At 40.0% G+C, this 19,382-nt stretch overlaps 1 protein-coding gene across 2 annotated transcripts in view; it reads left to right on the forward strand.

Moving 5' to 3' along the window:
- ERFL (ETS repressor factor like) overlaps positions 1 to 19,382 on the forward strand; it is a 111,996-nt gene that overhangs the window by 75,592 nt on the left and 17,022 nt on the right. For both annotated transcript variants that reach the window (XM_077456656.1, XM_077456655.1), the window contains one exon: positions 8,324 to 8,558. In XM_077456656.1, coding sequence (XP_077312782.1) covers positions 8,324 to 8,558 — 235 coding nt within the window. The remainder of the gene's footprint in view (positions 1 to 8,323; positions 8,559 to 19,382) is intronic.

Raw genomic sequence — 19,382 nt, forward strand, 5'->3', positions numbered from 1 at the left:
GCGGAGGAAGATGGGACAGTAAGAGGGAAGAAGAGATATGGTAAGAGGAAGAATATGGGAAATTAAGAGAGATGAAGGAGATCTGGTAAGATGACAGAGGAGGAAGATGGGAAAGTAAGAGAGAAGAGACGATCTGATAAGAGGAAAGAGGAGGAAGATGGGAAAGTAAGAGAGAAGAAGGAGATCTGGTAAGATGAAAGACAAGAAAGATGGGAAAGTAAGAGAGAAGAAAGAGATCTGGTAAGAGGAAAGAGGAGGAAGATGTGAAAGTATGAGAGAAGAATGAGATCTGGAATGATGAACGAGGAGGGAGGTGGGACAGTAAGAGAGAAGAAGGAGATCTGGTAAGAGGAAAGAGGAGGGAGAAGGGACGGTGGGAGAATGGAATGAGATGGGATAAAGAGGAGGGACAGTAGGAGAGAGAAAAAAGATGAGATATGGAGGAGGGAGATGGGACAGTAGGGGAGAGGAAGGGGATGTGGCAAAAGGGACAAAGGAGATAGATGGGACAATAGGAGAGGGTAAGGGAATGTGGCAAAAGAGTCAGAGGAGATAGATGGGACAGTAGGAGAGAGGAAAGCGATGGGTAAAGAGAAGGAAGATAAGACAGTTGAAGAGGGAAAAGAGGTGGAGTAAAGGGGAAAGAGAAAATAGATGGGACATTATAAGAGAGGAAGGAGTTGGGGTAAAGAGCAAAGAGAAAGGAGTCTGGGCAATAGGAGAGAGGAAGGGCATGTGGTAAGGAGAAACAAGAACAGAGATGGGACCATAGAAGAGAGAAAGAAGACGGAGCAAGCAAGAAAGAGGAATTAGAGATTAAGTCAGTAGACAAAAAAATAGGTGATAACACAGTAGGGGAGAGAAAGGAGGTGGGCCAGTAGGAGAGTGGAAGAAGGAGGTTATCATTGTGGGAGGTCAACAGGAAAAGTTAGAGAGGAAAAAACAATAGGCTATATGGCAGTAGCAAAGAGAAAGGAGGTGGGATTGTGGGACATGAGTAAGAAGATGGGTTTGTCGGAGAGAGTAAGAAGATTAGGTCAGAAGGTAAAAATAAAAAAAGGGAGATGCTAGAAAGATAAACCACTAGAAAGGATCAGGAACAGAGGAGATTCAAGAGGAAGAACAGTTTGTGAGCTGGAGAAAATAAAAGGAGAATGGGCTCTTCAGAGAGCATAAGGAAGAGTACAGTAGGAGAGATTAAGGTAAAGAGGGTCAGCAGAAGACATAAAGAGTAAGAGTCAGACAGGAGAAAGGAAAAATAGAAATCTGAAAGAGGAGTTGGGTGAAAGGGTGAGCAGGAGAGAGGATGAAGGGGTGGGGGCAGAAAAAGAGTGGAGGGAGGAGAAAGCTCAAACTTGAGATAGAAAGAAGTAGGCAGTCGAAGTCGGAGGAAGGAGTTGAAAGGGTTGAAATAAGAGAGGAAAGAGAAGTGAGGGTCATCAGCAGAAAAAAAACCTGAAACAGGTGAAGAGGGGAGCTATTTGAGACAGCCACTACAATACAGAGGTACATGGAGAAAGGGTCACATTTACAAAGAACAGGTCAATGAAAGTGCTTCATAACAGAGTGTTTCCTTACAAGAAGACTGGGAAAGAAAAAAGGAAAAAAAATCAGCAGTAGACTGAGAAGTTGGACAGAGGTGTACAGATAAGGAAGGTAAAAAGAAAAGAACCTGAGGGAGGAGGTGAATAAGAACATGAAACAAGGCTGATCCATAAAACCACCCAGGGGAGCTCAGGTGACCTGTAAATGCTCAAGTTCTTTGAGGCTGTAACCTACCTTACCAAGCAACACTGGAATATTAGTAATGGGTGAATATGCTCAGGTTCAATTTGCCAAAGGGTTTGGAAAATCTTGTTCAGAATTCAGTAAACCTGACCTTAAATTATACAAAAATATTCTCTGGGATACAAATCTTGACATTGGAATGGACATTTTTTGGGCTAATGGGCAAACTACTGTAAAAAAAATGCATGGAAAGCTGGGTACTGCCACTAGGGACGTGTAGTGTAAAACAAATAAAATAAAAAAAATTACGAATACCATATAGCAGAGAAAGGAACTTTTCATGCAGCTTCAAGGGCAATATCGAGAATATACATTGTTTAAATATCATGCTTGAGGGATGCCTTAAAGCTATATGTGCTGTTACTGAACAGTATGATTTTCACAGTCTCATTGACATGGTACACTGGCAGGGCATATTTGGCCAAAAAATGTATAGTTTGTTTTACAATTCCCCATTTAGTTATGACTAAGCACAGGATGTGTGAAACATGTTAACCTTCTGTTCATTCCTGTGACTGCATCTGTCTACATTACAATAGAAGAAGTAGACCAGCTTTGCTCAACATTTAGAATTTGCCTAGCAGTTCACAGAGGCTGCCCTGTTCTTGCTAATGTAAAACTGTCCTGAAACTGGCCAATTTCTGTCTAATGTTCATTGAAAATTAAAAGACAGAAGATGATAAAGTTATATATTATTGTCCAGCAGCGGGACATTTTTAAAAACAGGGAATTGGCTGAAAAATATACTAGAGAAAAAGGTACTGGTAGGTGACATACGAGTTAAGGGACTGTAGAAGACACAGCTGTGTAAAAGTGGCCAGCAACAGGACCATTTTAAATAGCAATGCTAGGCACAATTTACTAGAAACAAAGAGCACAGGTTAGGGCTTTACTACAAGAATGAATATACAGCAGTGTAAAATTGGTCAGCAGCAGGACAGATCTGGAAAAATAGGCCTAAATGGTCTATGCCTAACTTTTACTTTATATGTGAGGATAGGGATTGCTTTAAATGTAGGTGATTTAGGTGCACACTGTTCTTGTACTTTTCTTTTCAAAAGATGCAGCAGTGTGCTGCAGATAAAAGAGAGCCCTAAAGACTAAATGAACAGCAACAAGTGGATTCTGCACACCAAACTTAAAAGAAAAACAAAAAAAAAGCTCTATCAGTATAAAGTAAAGATTAAAAAAAATCTATAAAAATAAAAAATTCCCCAAATACTACCCCTGAAACAAAATCTCACTTTTTTTTAAAGGAAAACGTAAATGCATAAAATCAGAACCATGTCCCATGACTATTTGTTTACTGCATAAACCCTAGCACCATCCCACTCCAATATCCTCAGCACAATCCCTCCGCTATATCCTCCTGCACAATTCTATCTCCCATAGCCTTACAGCACCCCCCATAATTGGTAAGTACCAACTTGCCCCATACCATCAACAGCATCCTACCTCCACATACCCTCAGCACCATTCAATATCTCCTTAACAATAATCCATCCCTGCATTCCTAGCACCGTACTACCCCTATATTGTGGTCCTAACATTCTACTTCCTAATATTTCCCAGCCTCAAATCACCAACAATTCCACTACCATATCTACCGCACAATTCCTTCCCCATATCCTCTCACCCACCAATCCACCCCCATATCCCCCAAGTACCTACTTACCACCATACCCTCCAGCATCATCCCAAACCCCCCGGTATCTGTACACCCCTGTACCACCCAATCCCATCCTATCTCCTTACACTTCAGCACTATTCTACAATCATATCCTCTTCCGCATCCAACCCCAGTACCCCCTGCAGCATCCTACCCCAAATCCCCCAACATCATACTATACCCATATCTCCCATCCACATTCCAGTCCTTATCTCCCACCTCATCCTACAACATTACACCCCCTCAGCACCATCTGACACCAATATGTTTTCAGCGCCATATTACCCTCATATCCCACCACAGCAATATCCTGCCTTCTTTACCCTATTCCCATCCTACCCCAATACTCCCAGCACCATACTATCCTCATATCTCCCATCCCCATCCCAGTCCTTACCTACCACCCCATCCTACCCCATTACACCCCCAGCACTATCTGACACCAATATGTTTTCAGCACCATATTACCCTCATATCCCACCACAGCAATATCCTGCCTTCTTTACCCTATTGCCATCCTATCCCAATACTCCCAGCACCATACTATCCCCATATCTCCCATCCCCATCCCAGTCCTTACCTACCACCCCCTCCTACCCCATTACACCCCCCAGCACTATCTGACACCAATATGTTTTAAGCACCATATTACCCTCATATCCCACCACAGCAATATCCTGCCTTCTATTCCCCATCCCCATCCTATCCCAATACTCGGCATTGCCCAAACCAATTCCCTGCTTTCCCAGCATCGTCCTATCCTCTCATTAAATAAAGTTCAGAAACTTTTGCAAGAGAGTCAGTCTTTTTTTAAGAGTGAATAATTTATACATTCTCAGTCCATACTCCACATGCCTCAGATAAACTCTTGCCAATAGTACATATTGTACCTGTCCAATAATATACAGCAACAAAAAATTTTTTTAAAATGTTTTATTTTTAAAATTTTTTTTTTTTTTTTTATTAAGGGACCAGCAAGTTAACAAATAACCTTTACAGTTGTACATTTGAAAATCAAGCATAAAAACAAATTACATGTACAAAAAACAATATTGATTATGGTTGACGAAAAGTATTAGTGTAACAAAAGTGGTTACATTTAAAATCTATGCAACAATAATATCAGATCTATATTTTCTTGTGCCTGCTATAAAACAAATTTCTAAAAATCGCTGTCACTTTTCCAAGATGAAATATTTGTATTGCTCCTTTAATCCTCTGTTTTGTAGAATGAAAGCATTTTGTTTTCTGTCATACTCAATAATGATATACAATAGGAAATCAAAAAAGATTGTATCCCTCTCTGCCCAGAAGAGAAGGATGGAGGGATTCCGCTCTCTGGGTGAAGCGCTCATAGCGGCCAGGCACCGGGGAGTTGGGTTGCCCTGCTGGAATGTAATGTAGGGGGAGGACAGAGGAGACAGATGGAAATTGAATAAACAGGCAATCCAGAGGGGTCACCGGTATCACATGAGATGGATGTGCCGAGAGATGGGAAAATTAGAGAAAAAGGGAGATGGAAAACTAAATTATACTGAGGACAGAGGTGAAGGAATTGCTGTAGATGGGAGGACTGAAGTAACACAATAAACAATAATAATAACTATTATTATTATTATTATTAATATTATTATAGATGATAATAAAAATAATAAAGTTAACATCAATAGAGGTGTCTTTGGAATATTTCTTCCTTCAGAGTACAAAGCTAAGAAAATTATTTTGAGAAGTATATATAGAGAAGTACAGCAGTATTAAGTCACCGATGCTATCGTCTATAAATGTACATAGTATATATATCCAGTGCTGTATGTATAGAATATATTAAGGATTTGTATATCATTTATAGCCAGTGTTTTCTTTTTAGCATATTTTAGGGGTTTATATATAGTATTGATCCAGTGTTGCGTATTTAGCATATATCAGGGGTTTATTTATAGTATATATACAGTGTTGTGTATTTAGTATACAACCAGGAGTTATGTATCCATTCTTATGTATATGTATATAGCACATGTCACAGATTTATATATAGTTTTTTTTATGCAGTTGCATATATAGTATATCAGGGATTTATATATATATAGTATAGACCCAGTAGTGTGTGGATAGTATGTATCCAGCATAGTATATATATATAGGGATGTATATATAGTATATCCCCAGTAGTGTGTGGCTAGTATGTATCTAGCATTGTATATATAGTATATATTAGGGATATATATAGTATATCCCCAGTAGTATGTGGCTAGTATGTATCCAGCATTGTATATATAGTATATATTAGGGATGTATATAAAGTATATCCCTAGTAGTATGTGGATGGTGTGTATCCAGCATTGTATATATAGTATATATTAGGGATGTATATATAGTATATCCCCAGTAGTGTGAGGATAGTATGTATTCAGCATTGTATATATACAGTATATATTAGGGATATATATATAGTATATCCCTAGTAGTGTGTGGATAGTACGTATCCAGCATTGTATATATAGCATATATTAGGGATATATATAGTATATCCCTAGCAGTGTGTGGATGGTATGTATCCAGCATTGTATATATAGTATATATTAAGGATTTATATATAGTATATATCCAGTGTCGTGTATATACTATATATAGTTTATAGAGTTATGTTCACTGTATAGTATATATTAGGGATATATATAGTATATATCCAGTGTCAAGTATGTAATACTGTATATTAGGGGTTTATATATCCAGTGTTGAGTAAATCGTTTATATCAGATGTTTATATATAGTATATATCCAGTGCCGTGTATATACTATATATAGTATATAGAGTTATGTTTACTGTATAGTATATATTAAGGATTTATATAGTATATATTAGGGATGTATATATAGTATATTTCCAGTGCCGTGTATATACTATCTAGAGTTATGTTTACTGAATAGTATATATTAAGGATTTATATATAGTATATATCCAGTGTCATCTATGTAATACTGTATATTAGTAGTTTATATATCCAGTGTTGAGTATATAGTTTATAGCAGATGTTTATATATAGTATATATCCGGTGGTGAGTACATATATTGTGGGTTTATATATAGTATAAATATCTGGTGCCTGAGTAGAGATGAGTGGTAATGCCCAGATTTGGTTCTTGGGGATTTCGGCAAATCCATCTTAAAGTCTATAAAACCAAAACGTGCCATCGAACCCCATTGAAGTCTATTGGAGTTGACTCTTGGTAGTATGTTCTAACTCCTTTATAAATATAATATTCTAAGGGAATAAGTATAGGGCTGTAATAATATCCCCTTCTTAAAAAAAGGGCTAAAAGTAAGTAAACTCACACTCACTGAATCAAAAAATCCTTGAATTACCATGAAACACAACCACATACTTACTTGGTTTTATAATACATTTTATTAATGTCCCCAAAAGTAATCCAAGGTCAACCATGGCATTCAGCGCTGTAAATACAACATCAATCACGATGACCCATCGCTAACCTGCCACCTGCCCAGGCATCTAAGGGACAGCAGCACAACAATGGGGTCATCACGCTGCTCTCTCCCCCTGTAAGCATGCTCAGTCTGCCCATGACAACAAAACGGAAGTGTTTAGCATATTGTTTCTATAGCTGGAAATCATTTTCTTTGACTTCGGATGGGCTTTAATGATCTCTTTTTACCTCTTCATGCTTTTTTTATGTTTGCTCTTTGGTCATTACATCTTCTTTTTAAAGCTGAACTCTAGAATTGTAAAAAATAATACCCTTTTAATGGGTCCCCCGCCCTGAAAGGGTCACATGCTCATCGAACAGTATTTCTCGGAGAATTGGAGGAGAAGGTTTTATTTCCTGATCCAGACGGCTTCAGTGCTGTCCTCTTCTCCCTGGTGCCCTGGGCTGTGGGTGGTCATGGCGTCATCTTGAGCAATGAGGGACTATTAGCCCTGTGTTGTACATAGAGGAGGTGAGCTGGCAGCCAAACCCGAGAGTGAGAGCTGAGAGTGCCTAAACCCGGCCAAATTTCTATCCATGTATGGCCAGAGTGGCTGTACAGTCAACCTACTGATAGACTTAGATCACCCTGTCGGATATTTGCTGCTCGATCATCGCTGCTGGCTACAGATCTTACACGATGATTTTCAATGTGTACCGTTCATATCTGTGTGTCTTCAAGTCGCAGTGACTTCAAAGTAGTCCCTGCACTACTTTTGTCCCACTTTGATGCAACTTGAGGGCCATAGACCTCAAGAATACACAGGCAAGTCTCAAAATTGTGGCAAAATCGCGGTAACAATCTCAGCAAAAATCATGGAAAAATCGCACTATTTTCAGGTCGCAATAGTGAAAACCTAGCCTAAAGCTACTAAAATGCTACTAGAAGCTGGCGCAAAAATGCTATTCTCAGCATTTTTCATTTAGTGATTTAAGCTTATGAAAAACGCTCGTGTGCATGGAGCCAAAGAAAAATAAAAAGCTGCTAGATAAACTCTCCAAAAACATTTTTTTCCTGCTACTAGATGCCAAAGCTCAAAAAATGCTAATAACCTAAAGTAGTGTGCATGGACACATAGAACAACACTATTTAGCTTCTAGGAGCAGAAAAAAATGCTCATACCAGCTTCTAGGTGCTTAAAAATACTAGTGTGCATAAAACCTGCCAACATAACACTAGAAAGAGCAAAATTACAGACAGACAGATACAAGGACTAAATTCAGAAATGAAAATAAAAGCTAAGATTATTCCAAAATAAGGCATAAAACAGTATAAAATAGAAGAACACACACAGAGCTTCTATGATTTTGGTTTTTTTTAAGCGATAAAAGTGGCTTTTCATGTTGGCTATGCTTCAATCTGCTTCCTTCCCTTTGCAGGGTTTGCCTTTCCTGACTGGGCCTATAAGCCGGAATCCAGCCCAGGTTCCAGACAGATCCAGCTCTGGCACTTCATTCTAGAGCTTCTCCAGAAAGAAGAGTACCACGATTTCATCGCCTGGCAGGGAGACTACGGAGAGTTCGTCATTAAGGACCCCGATGAGGTGGCGAGACTGTGGGGCATCCGCAAGTGCAAGCCGCACATGAACTACGACAAGCTTAGCCGGGCACTAAGGTACTAAACAGAAACATAGAATACCTTGGAAAAGGCACTGCAAGAACTTGTAGATAAATATATTCAGACTGTACAGGTTTCATGTCAAGGTTGGATCATTAAAAAGTACCTGTCTGTTAACTGTCACAGATGAAGCTTGAATATAACGAAGAAGGCTTCCATTGCCTGACTCTCAGAAGAAGTGCTAGTTGAAGGGCAGAGTAAACCTCTAAAACACAGTGATGTGCCTGTCCTGGAACTGGAATTAGCACCACTTCCAAGAATGGGCCATTGGTGGTCTCCAGAAATTCCAAAAGAAACTGAAGCACCACACCACCTTTAAGGTCCAGATATGACTTTATTCCAATAAAAGTCAAGGGGATAATCCAAAGTGTATCCAAAATATTTCTAAACCCCCTTTCATCAGGGCTATGTCCATACAATGTCCTCCTTTGGAGTCATAGTTGAAACCAAATACCCAACAGATACTAGTAATGGAAGTATAAAAACTAATGTCAGCCAAAGCCAAAGAGTAGACAACGTGTTTCTTTGTTCCAGAAATTACCCCCTTCTTTGGGGCTACAAAAGAAATCTCCAAACAATTATATGGCGAAACATAATCCAAAGTGTATCCAAAATATTTCAGGGGTCCCCTAAGCCCTCTTTTATCAGGGCTATGTCCATACAATGTCCCTCCTTTGAAGTCATAGTTGAAACCAAATACATAACAGCTACTAGTATTGGAAGTATAAAAACAAATGTCAGATAACATGGAATAAATAATCAACGTAAAAGAACCCCAGACAAATGTGAGGCTCCAAATAATAAAAGACACAATTCCAGTTCATCAATTGGGTTAAAAAACAGTCACATAGTAGGTTGGATCATTAAAGGGTACATGTCCGTTAATTGTCACAGATGAAGCTTGAATCCAATGAGGAAAGCTGCCATTGTCTAACTCCCAGAAGAAGTTCTAGTTCTGGGGCAGAGTAAACTTCTACAACACAGTGATGTGCCTGTCCTGGAACTAGCGCCACTTCCAAGAATGGGCCATTGGCAGCCTCCAGTAATTCAAACAGAAACTGAAGCACCACACAACCGTTAAGGTCCAGATATGACTTTATTCCAATAAAAGTCAAGGGGACAATCCAAAGTGTATCCAAAATATTTGGGGGATCTCTACTTTCATCAGGGCTATGTCCATACAATGTCCCTCCTTCGGAGTCATAGTTGGAACCAAATACCCAACAGATACTAGTATTGGAAGTATAAAAACGAATGTCAGATAATATTGAATATTCAACTTACAAGAACCCCAGACAAATGTGAGAATCCAAATAATAAAAGGCACAATTTCAGTTCATCAATTGGGTTAAAAAAAGTCAAGTAGTAGGTTGGATCATTAAAGGGTACATGTCTGTTAATTGTCACAGATGAAGCTTGAATCCAATGATGAAGGCTTCCATTGTCTGACTCTCAGAAGAAGGGCTAGTTCTGGGGCAGAGTAAACCTCTAAAACACCGTGATGTGCCTGGCCTGAAACTAGCGCCACTTCCAAGAACTGGCCATTGGCAGCCTTCAGAAAAGCAAACAGAAATTGAGGCACAACACCACTGTTAAAAGGTCAAGATTTAACTTTATCCCAATAAAAGTCATGGGAACAAGCCAAAGAGTAGGCAACGTGTTTCTTTGTTCCTGAAATGACCCCCTTCTTCGGGGCTACAAAAGAAATCTCCAAACAATTATATGGAGAAACGCAAGCAGATGCCCCTCCTGCTAGGGGATTGGCTAGCAACCACACTCCCTCCTAATCACTGGCTCTCCAGCTGTGCAGTGATAGCCATAGTTTGCCATTGGGGAGACTTTGCCTCCATTGCCTGAGAAAAACTCTGTCATATCCAGACCCACTGGAAATCATAAAAAAGCACCACACCACTATTAAAAGGTTCCGATATGATTTTACTCTAGTGAAATTCAGGGGACAACCCAATCAGGAACTAATGCATTTCGAGGGTCCAAACTCAAACGTCTCATTCCTTTTATTTTTCATTTTTCGTGTCATTTGTTATGATTGCAATTCGTAAATTTCTAAATTCGTAAATTACAAAATCCGAAAATAAGAAAGAAAATCTGAAAATTCTAAAGAATGAAATTCAGAAAATTCGAAATAATAACTAACTTATTAACTAATAATAATTAACTATTAAATTATAGGTATTGGAATTACTGTTCAAATTTTGCAAATTTATCCGAAGTTATGAATTATCCAAAATAACGAATACCGCATCTAAACAAATGGAACGGAACAAATGAATACTAAATAATAATAATACATTTTTTTTATTATTATTATTTATTATTAATAATTTGTTACGTTCCATTCATTTCGATACGGCATTCATTATTTTGGATAATTCGTAACTTCGGATGAATTTGTATTCATTACGTTCACTAAAAGTAAAATTTGAAAGGAAATTCCAATACCTTAATTTAATAGTTAGTTATGATCTCAGATTTTCAAATTTTTCGGGTTAGCAGATTTCCAAATTTCAAATTTACGAATTTTCGACTTTACGAATTTTTGAATATTCAAATTTACGAAAATTCTTTAAACTGGCTTTTGTTAATTCGGATGTTTTTGTCAAAATTCGTAAAAAAATTTATTAGGAACGAAACAAATTGCACATGTCTAAACAGTATTGAATGTATAAAAATTAAAGTGTTACTAAACCCCGAACCATGCATTTAATATATCTGGTCTCCCACAGTACACAGAACATGGAAATCCAATTATTTTAGTAAATATAAACTGCTAAATACCTTTTCTCATCAGCAGTATATAGCAGCCTTGTGAATTCTATCAGTGTCTGGTTAAAGCTTGTAGGAGAAGTTTTTCATTCTCCCCTCACTGTCCTATGAGGCTGTAGGGCCCCTGACCCTCTGTCTAAACAGTGCTGATTGGCCCTGGGCTGTTCACATGCACCCTCCCAAGAGCCAAACTGAGCAGGTGCAGCTTGCCCCCAAGGCTCTGTACTATCAGGAGATGGATTGGGGACAGTGGAAGAAGGGGAGGATCAGAAAAGACAGAATCAAACAGCCTTTTTACACAATGCAGAGGATTAGCCCTTTAGGTTCCACATTGAGTATAACAAGCGTGCTTTACTGCATATATAGACTGATTTTACTGTTGTGGGTTTAGTAATACTTTAATGTTAGATAACACTGAATAGATAATCAATATAAAAGAACCTCAAAGTAAAAAGTGTTTTTTAACCCAATTGATGAACTGTCTTTTATTATACAGATTCTTACATTTGTCTGATGTTCTTGTCCATTGATTATCAATTCAATGTTATCTGACATTCGTTTTTATACATCTAATATTATTTTCTGTTGAGTATTTGGTTTTGACGATGACTGAGAGAAGGGGATATTGTATGGATATGGAATTAATATGGAGATGTCCTTATGTTTTTGTTTTTTTAGCCCTGATGAAGGGGGCTTTTTTGGACCCCCAAAACATGTTGGATACACTTTGAATTACCCCCTCTGGACATTTTAACAGTAGTTTTGTACTTCAGTTTCCAGCTCTATGCCCTTGTACACACAGTCGGACATTTCGACAACCAAATCCGTCGGATCTTGTCCGAAACTGTTGCATACACACGATCGGACAAAGTTGTCGAAAAATCCGATCTTTCAGAACGTGATGACGTAATTTCGTTACGATGGGACTACGTTCAGGCTAGTAGCCAATAGCTTTGATGTAGGAATTTGATCTGAGCATGCGTGGCACTTTGTCCGATCGGAATTCTCTACACATGATCGGAGTATGTCCTATCGGACCAGTTTGTCGGAAAATATTTCTAGCAAGTTGGAAAATTGGGTCCGACGGATATTCCGACGGAAACAGTCCGATGCAGACCACACACAGTCGGATTATCTGACAACACGGTCCGATAGGACACATTCCGACGGATTCTCCGACCGTGTGTACAAGGGTTAAGATTCACAATGGGTCTGGGTATGACAGAGTTTTTTTGGGCCAGGCAGTGGAGGCAAAGTCTCCCTAATGGCAAAGCCGGAGAGCCGGTGAGGAAAGGAGCGTAGTTGGATAGCCAATCCTTTAGCAAGCAGTGGCATCTGTTTGCGTTTCTTCATATTATTGTATTAATATGGAGGTGTTTTTTTCCTAGCCCTGAAGAAGTGGCCATTTTTTGGAACCCTGAAATACGTTGGTTACTCTTTGGATTGTTCCTACAACTTTTTTTGGGGGGGAATAAAGTCATATCTGGACCTTTTAACGATGGTGTGGTGCTTCAGTTTCCAGTTCTATGATTCACAATGGGTCTGGGTATTGGGCCAGGCAGTAGATACAAAGTTGCCCTAATGGCAAATCATGGCATCAAGCTGAAGAGCCAGTGATTACAAGGGAGCATGACTGGTAGCTGTGGCATCTGTTTGGAGATGTTTTTTGTTTTTGTTTTTTAGCCCTGAAGAAGTGGGTGTTTTTGGAACCCCTGAAACGCATTGGCTACTCTTTGGATTGTTCCCATGACTTTTATTGGAATACAGTACTATCTGGACCTTTTAACAGTGGTGTGGTGCTTCAGTTTCAATTTTTGTTACATTACACCACAAGCCAAGGAGGCCATGGAGATGACCTAGGGCAGTGATGGCGAACCTTGGCACCCCAGATGTTGTGGTACTACATTTCCCATGATGCTCAGCTACACGGCAGAGTGGACGAGCATCATGGGAAATGTAGTTCCAAAACATCTGGGGTGCCAAGGTTTGCCATCACTGCCCTAGGGTGTAGAAGCCACTTGCCTGGGAACCAGATTAATTATAATAATATCAATACGTTAAACTAACTATACCAATAAATCAACCCTACAGGTCCAGCACTATTTTTCCACTTTCCACCACTGGGCATCATGGGGCAGTAAGGTAAAATCTTCCCAGTGGGGACGCTGGGGACCCTTCCCTCTGGCTGGGAACTCAATCCCTTCCCTACTCCATCCAATACATAAGTGCATAAAAAAAAGAAATGTCCAGATTGACCTATAGCAGCCAAGCCCACATTCACAAGTGACTGTGATATAATAAAAGCCTGCACATGATAGGTGGCTGCGGGCAATGCGTTTTTATTCCAGGCGCGTTGACAGATGTGAGCCAACACTCTGCGGATGGTCTCGCTGTGTAAGTGACAGATCTAATGGGACTATCACTGTAACCGAGACATAAAGGCGTCAATATCTTGGCCAGCTTGTCCTTTAGTCAAAAAGCTGCCAGGCAGCCCCCGGGAGAGATACAAGGAGAGATATTGACACGAGAAAGAAACCAAGAGGAGCAGATTAACACACAATTATGGATTGCCTTCCACTCACTTAAACAGAATTAATGCATCATTAACTGTCCAAGTAGTGCTTCTAAGAGTACTGTACCGGGGCTCAGGAGAACACGAAGGGAAGGTCTTAGAGGGCAGGTCCACTTCTACATGACTGCCGAAAATGTGTAAAGTCATGTTCATCCTATTCTGGTCCCCCTACAGTATTGTATCAGGGTGGCAGTGTCCTTCACTATGCTATAGACCAAGGGTCTCTAAACTGTGGCCCTTGCTTGCCCTTGGGTCACTATTCCTCCCATTGACACCAACAGAGGGGTGGGCACTATTCTCCTCCACTGACACCAATGATGGGGCACTATTCCTTCCACTGACACCCATGATGGGGCACTATTCCTTCCACTGACACCCATGATGGGGCACTATTCCTCCCACTGACACCAATGATGGGGCACTATTCCTCCAACTGACACCAATAATGGGGCACTATTGCCCCCACTGACACCAATGATTAGGGCACTATTCCTTCCACTGACACCCATGATGGGGCACTATTCCTCCAACTGACACCCATGATGGGGCCCTATTCCTCCAACTGACACCAATAATGGGGCACTATTGCCCCCACTGACAACAATGATTAGGGCACTATTCCTCCCACTGACACCAATGATGGGGCACTATTCCTCCAACTGACACCCATGATGGGGCCCTATTCCTCCAACTGACACCAATAATGGGACACTATTGCCCCCACTGACAACAATGATTAGGGCACTATTCCTCCAACTGACACTAATGATGGGGCACTATTCCTCCCACTGACATCAATGATGGGGCACTATTCCTTCCACTGACACCCATGATGGGGCACTAGTCCTCCATCTGACACCAATAATGGGGCACTAGTCCTCCAACTGACACCAATAATGGGGCACTATTGCTCCCACTGACATCAATGATGGGGCACTATTCCTTCCACTGACACCCATGATGGGGCACTAGTCCTCCATCTGACACCAATAATGGGGCACTAGTCCTCCAACTGACACCAATAATGGGGCACTATTGCCCCCACTGACAACAATGATTAGGGCACTATTGCTCCCACTGACATCAATGATGGGGCACTATTCCTCCAACTGACACCAATGATGGGGCCCTATTCCTCCCACTGACACCAATGATGGGACACTATTCCTCCTACTGACACTAATGACGGGGCTCTTGTCCTCTCTCGGACACCAGTAACAGGACACTATTCCTCCCACTGATGCCAACTGACACCAATGATGGGGGTCTTGTCCTCTCTCGGACACCAATGATGAGGCACTATTCCTCCCACTGACACCAATGATGGGGCACTATTCCCCCACTGACACCAAATGACACCAATGATGAGGCTTTTGTCCTCTCTCAGACACCAGTGATGTGGCACTATTCCTCCCAGAGACACCAGTGATGGGGCACTATTCCCCCCATTTATACCAACGATGGGGCACTATTCCGCCCACTGACACCAACTGACACCAATGATGTGGCACTATTCCTCCCAGCGACACCAATGATGGGGCACTATTCCCCCCATTTATACCAACGATGGGGCACTATTCTGCCCACTGACACCAACTGACACCAAAGATGGGGCACTATTCCTCCCACTGACACCAATGATGGGGCACTATTCCTCCAATTGACATCAACAATGGGCCACTATTCCTCGGACTGACAACAATGATGGGGCACTATTCCCCCACTGGCTCCAACTGACACCAATGATGGGGCTCTTGTCCTCTCTCGCACATTAATGATGTGGCACTATTCCTCCCACTGATACCAATTATGGGGCACTATTCCTCCCATTTATACCAAGGATGGGGCACTATTCCGCCCTTGACTGCAATAGTGGGGTTCTATTCCTCCCACTGTGACCAATGATGGGGCACTATTCCCCCCATTTATACCAACGATTGGGCACTATTCCGCTCACTGACACCAACTGACACCAATGATGGGGCACTATTCCTCCCACTGACACCAATGATGGGGCACTATTCCTCCAATTGACACCAACAATGGGGCACTATTCCTCGGACTGACAACAATGATGGGGCATTATTCCCCCACTGGCTCCAACTGACACCAATGATGGGGCTCTTGTCCTCTCTCGCACATTAATGATGTGGCACTATTCCTCCCACTGATACCAATGATGGGGCACTATTCCTCCCATTTATGCCAAGGATGGGGCACTATTCCACCCTTGACTGCAATAGTGGGGTTCTATTCCTCCCACTGTCACCAATGATGGGGCTCTAGTCCTCTCTCCGATAACAATGATGGAGCACTATTCCTCCCACTGACACCATTGATGGGCCTCTTGTCCTCTCTTGGGCACCAATGATGAAACAACTGAAAATATGTTTCATTCAGGCAAAGCAGGCCTAAAACCAAGCTGCCTTTGTTAACCTACCATGTAGTTACGAACTAAAAAAAAAACTAAAAAAAACAGACATATAACATAATTTAAAAAAATGTATGTGTTAAAAAAAATAAAAATAAAAACAGACATATAACATATTTTTTTTTTTTTAAATATAAAGCCCCAGATTTTCTGATGATTTTTTCTTTCAGATTTACCAAAACCATATAATATGAGGTCAAACCTTAGGAGTTTCAATTTGTATGCAATCAGGCAGGCCCTTCCACTACATGGTTTTGGTAAACCTGAAGACAAAAATCAGCAGAAAACCTGATAGCGTTAAAAAAAAAAAATAAAGACATATAACATAATTTACAAAAATGTATAAGTGTTAAAAAAACAGACATATAACATTAAAACAATAAAAAAAAAAGAAGACATGTATAAGTGTTAAAAAAATAAAAAAATAGACATATAACAATTTAAACAAATGTATGTGTTAAAAAAATAGACATATAAAATAATTTTAAAAAATGTATAAGTGTTAAAAAAAATAAAAAATAGACTTATAACATAATTTTAAAAAATGTATAAGTGTTAAAAAAATAAAAAAAATATACATTTTTTTAAATTATCATATATTTCTATTTTTTATTTTTTTTTAACACTTATACATTTTTTAAAATTATTTTATATGTCTATTTTTTTAACACTTAGACATATAACAATTAAAAAAAAAAAGTATAAGTGTTAAAAAAAATAAAAAAAATAGACATATAACAATTTAAAAAAATGTATAAGTGTTAAAAAAATAGACATATAAAATAATTGGAAAAATGTATAAGTGTTAAAAAAATAAAAAATAGAAATATATCATAATGTAAAAAAAAGTATAAGTGTTAAAAAAATAAAAAATAGAAATATATCATAATTTTAAAAAAATGTATAAGTGTTAAAAAAATAAAAAATAGAAATATATCATAATTTAAAAAAAATGTATGTTAAATAAATAAAAAATATAAATATATCATAATTTTAAAAAAATGTATAAGTGTTAAAAAAATAAAATAAATTAACCTGTTTCCCTTTAGAGGAAGCAGCATGTACAGACATATAATATGGGATGTAAGAAAAGTCTCGCCTCTGTATATCTTACGGCAGATTTAAATCTAAACAATCTAGCTGGGAGTTCAGCTCTGTTTGGTGAGCCTGCCACGTTTCTTACATGGTTTGAGACCCGCCGGTCCCCGCAGAGCGCGTGGGTGAAACAGGGAGGGGAAACCTCATCCCTTGGCCGAAAAATCACTTTTGACATTTAATTTCAAAAATCTTTTCTTGCCTAACACTTGGGTGATATGTTTGCCCTACCAATACAAGCCGGGCTCTCTGGAGAGGAGAGATGGCGGGTAGGGGTAGGTATGTCTGAGCGCGTTGTATATAAAAAAAAAAAAAATTTTTTTACAGTATGTGATATAGGTGAGGATATCGGATTCAGGATTTCATTGCATAGGCTCCTTGAATATTTAGCTTCGAGCAAACATCTTCCTTCATTCATTGAATTTTGGGCTTATTAAATAGAACTTGGTGCCGAAAATACATTTTAACAGAAACATTTTTTATTTGGCCTTTAAATCAAATACAAGTGAATTATACCAACGCAGACACTGATTTTATTCAAAGGACCATTATTTAAAAAAAAAAATATATATATATATATATATATATATTCCCTGGGATTCATGAAGGCTCCTTTCAGTATGTGAATGGGGACCTAGGATCGTGGGCTCCTTGAGGGTAGGGACCGATGTGAGTGTGTAATGTACAGGGATAGGGACAATTGTAGACACTCACTCAGGTTGAACTGGATGGACTGGTGTCTTTATTCAACCTTACTAACTATGCAACTATACGGGTGGTTTTTACTGCCCCAACCAACCACCTACAAGTGAACACGGTGTTGCTTGGGCGCGTACACATTGCCACAACCGCCATGGTTTCATCACTGTACGACAGGTGGTGCCGCCTGTCAATCTTTCCTGTATAAGTGAATGGGGCCACACTGCAACTAGCAGTAGTGTTCCAATGCAAAATGGCCATTTGGCATTAAAAAAAGCACCAAAATAATCCAGAGATTAGGAGGCGGCAGTATCACCTCCTTAATGTCTGCAAAACTCCTTTCACCATCCTCTGAGGTTCAGTTTACACCATACAGCACCTTCCCATGTGTCACTAGGATGGCCACCTGTCCGGGATTCACCCAGACATTCCAGGTTTTGAATCATGTGTCTGGGTTTCCATCCGCCTGAAACCCTGACACATTATTCAGACAGGACATGTGGCTCAGAACAGGGTTTGACAGAATGGTGAGTGGGGGGGCGGAGATTATGTGCACCGCATTACTCTTCTCTTTGGAGTGCCCAAAGATGTCCCAGGTCTGTTACAATCCTATAGCATAGGATGCATTAAGGTGAAAAAGCACAAGGGTTTACAACCCCTTTAAGAATGTGTCTATGGGAATGTTTGACCATTCTTCCAGAAGCGCACTTGTGAGGTCAGGCACTGATGAGGTTGAGAAGGCTTGGCTCGCAGTCTCCAGTCTAATTCATCCCAAAGGTGTTCTATTGGGTTGAGGTCAGGATTCTGTGCAGGCCAGTCAAGTTTCTCCACCCCGAACTCACTCATCCATGTCTTTATGGACATTACTGCGTGCCCTGGTGCACAGTCATATTGGAACAGGAAGAGGCCATCCCCAAACTGTTCCCACAGGGAACTGTTCCCAAGTTGGGAGCATGAAATTGTCCAAAATGACTTAGTATGTTGACGCCTTAAGAGTTCCCTTCACTGGAACTAAAGGGCCAATCCCAACCCCTGAAAAACAACCCCCCACACCATAATCCCCCCTCCACCAAATGATTTGGACCAGTGAACAAAACAAGGTCCATAAAGATATGGATGAACGAGTTTGCGGTGGAGGAACTTGACTGGTCTGAACAGAGTCCCGACCTCACCCCAATAGAATACCTATGGGATGAATTATAGCGGACACTGCGGGCCAGGCCTTCTCGTCCCATGATCA

The sequence above is a fragment of the Lithobates pipiens genome, unplaced genomic scaffold (genome assembly GCF_037356315.1).
Source record: "Lithobates pipiens isolate NorthernLeopardFrog02 unplaced genomic scaffold, aLitPip1_a1.2 Scaffold_27, whole genome shotgun sequence".
NCBI lineage: Eukaryota > Metazoa > Chordata > Amphibia > Anura > Ranidae > Lithobates > Lithobates pipiens.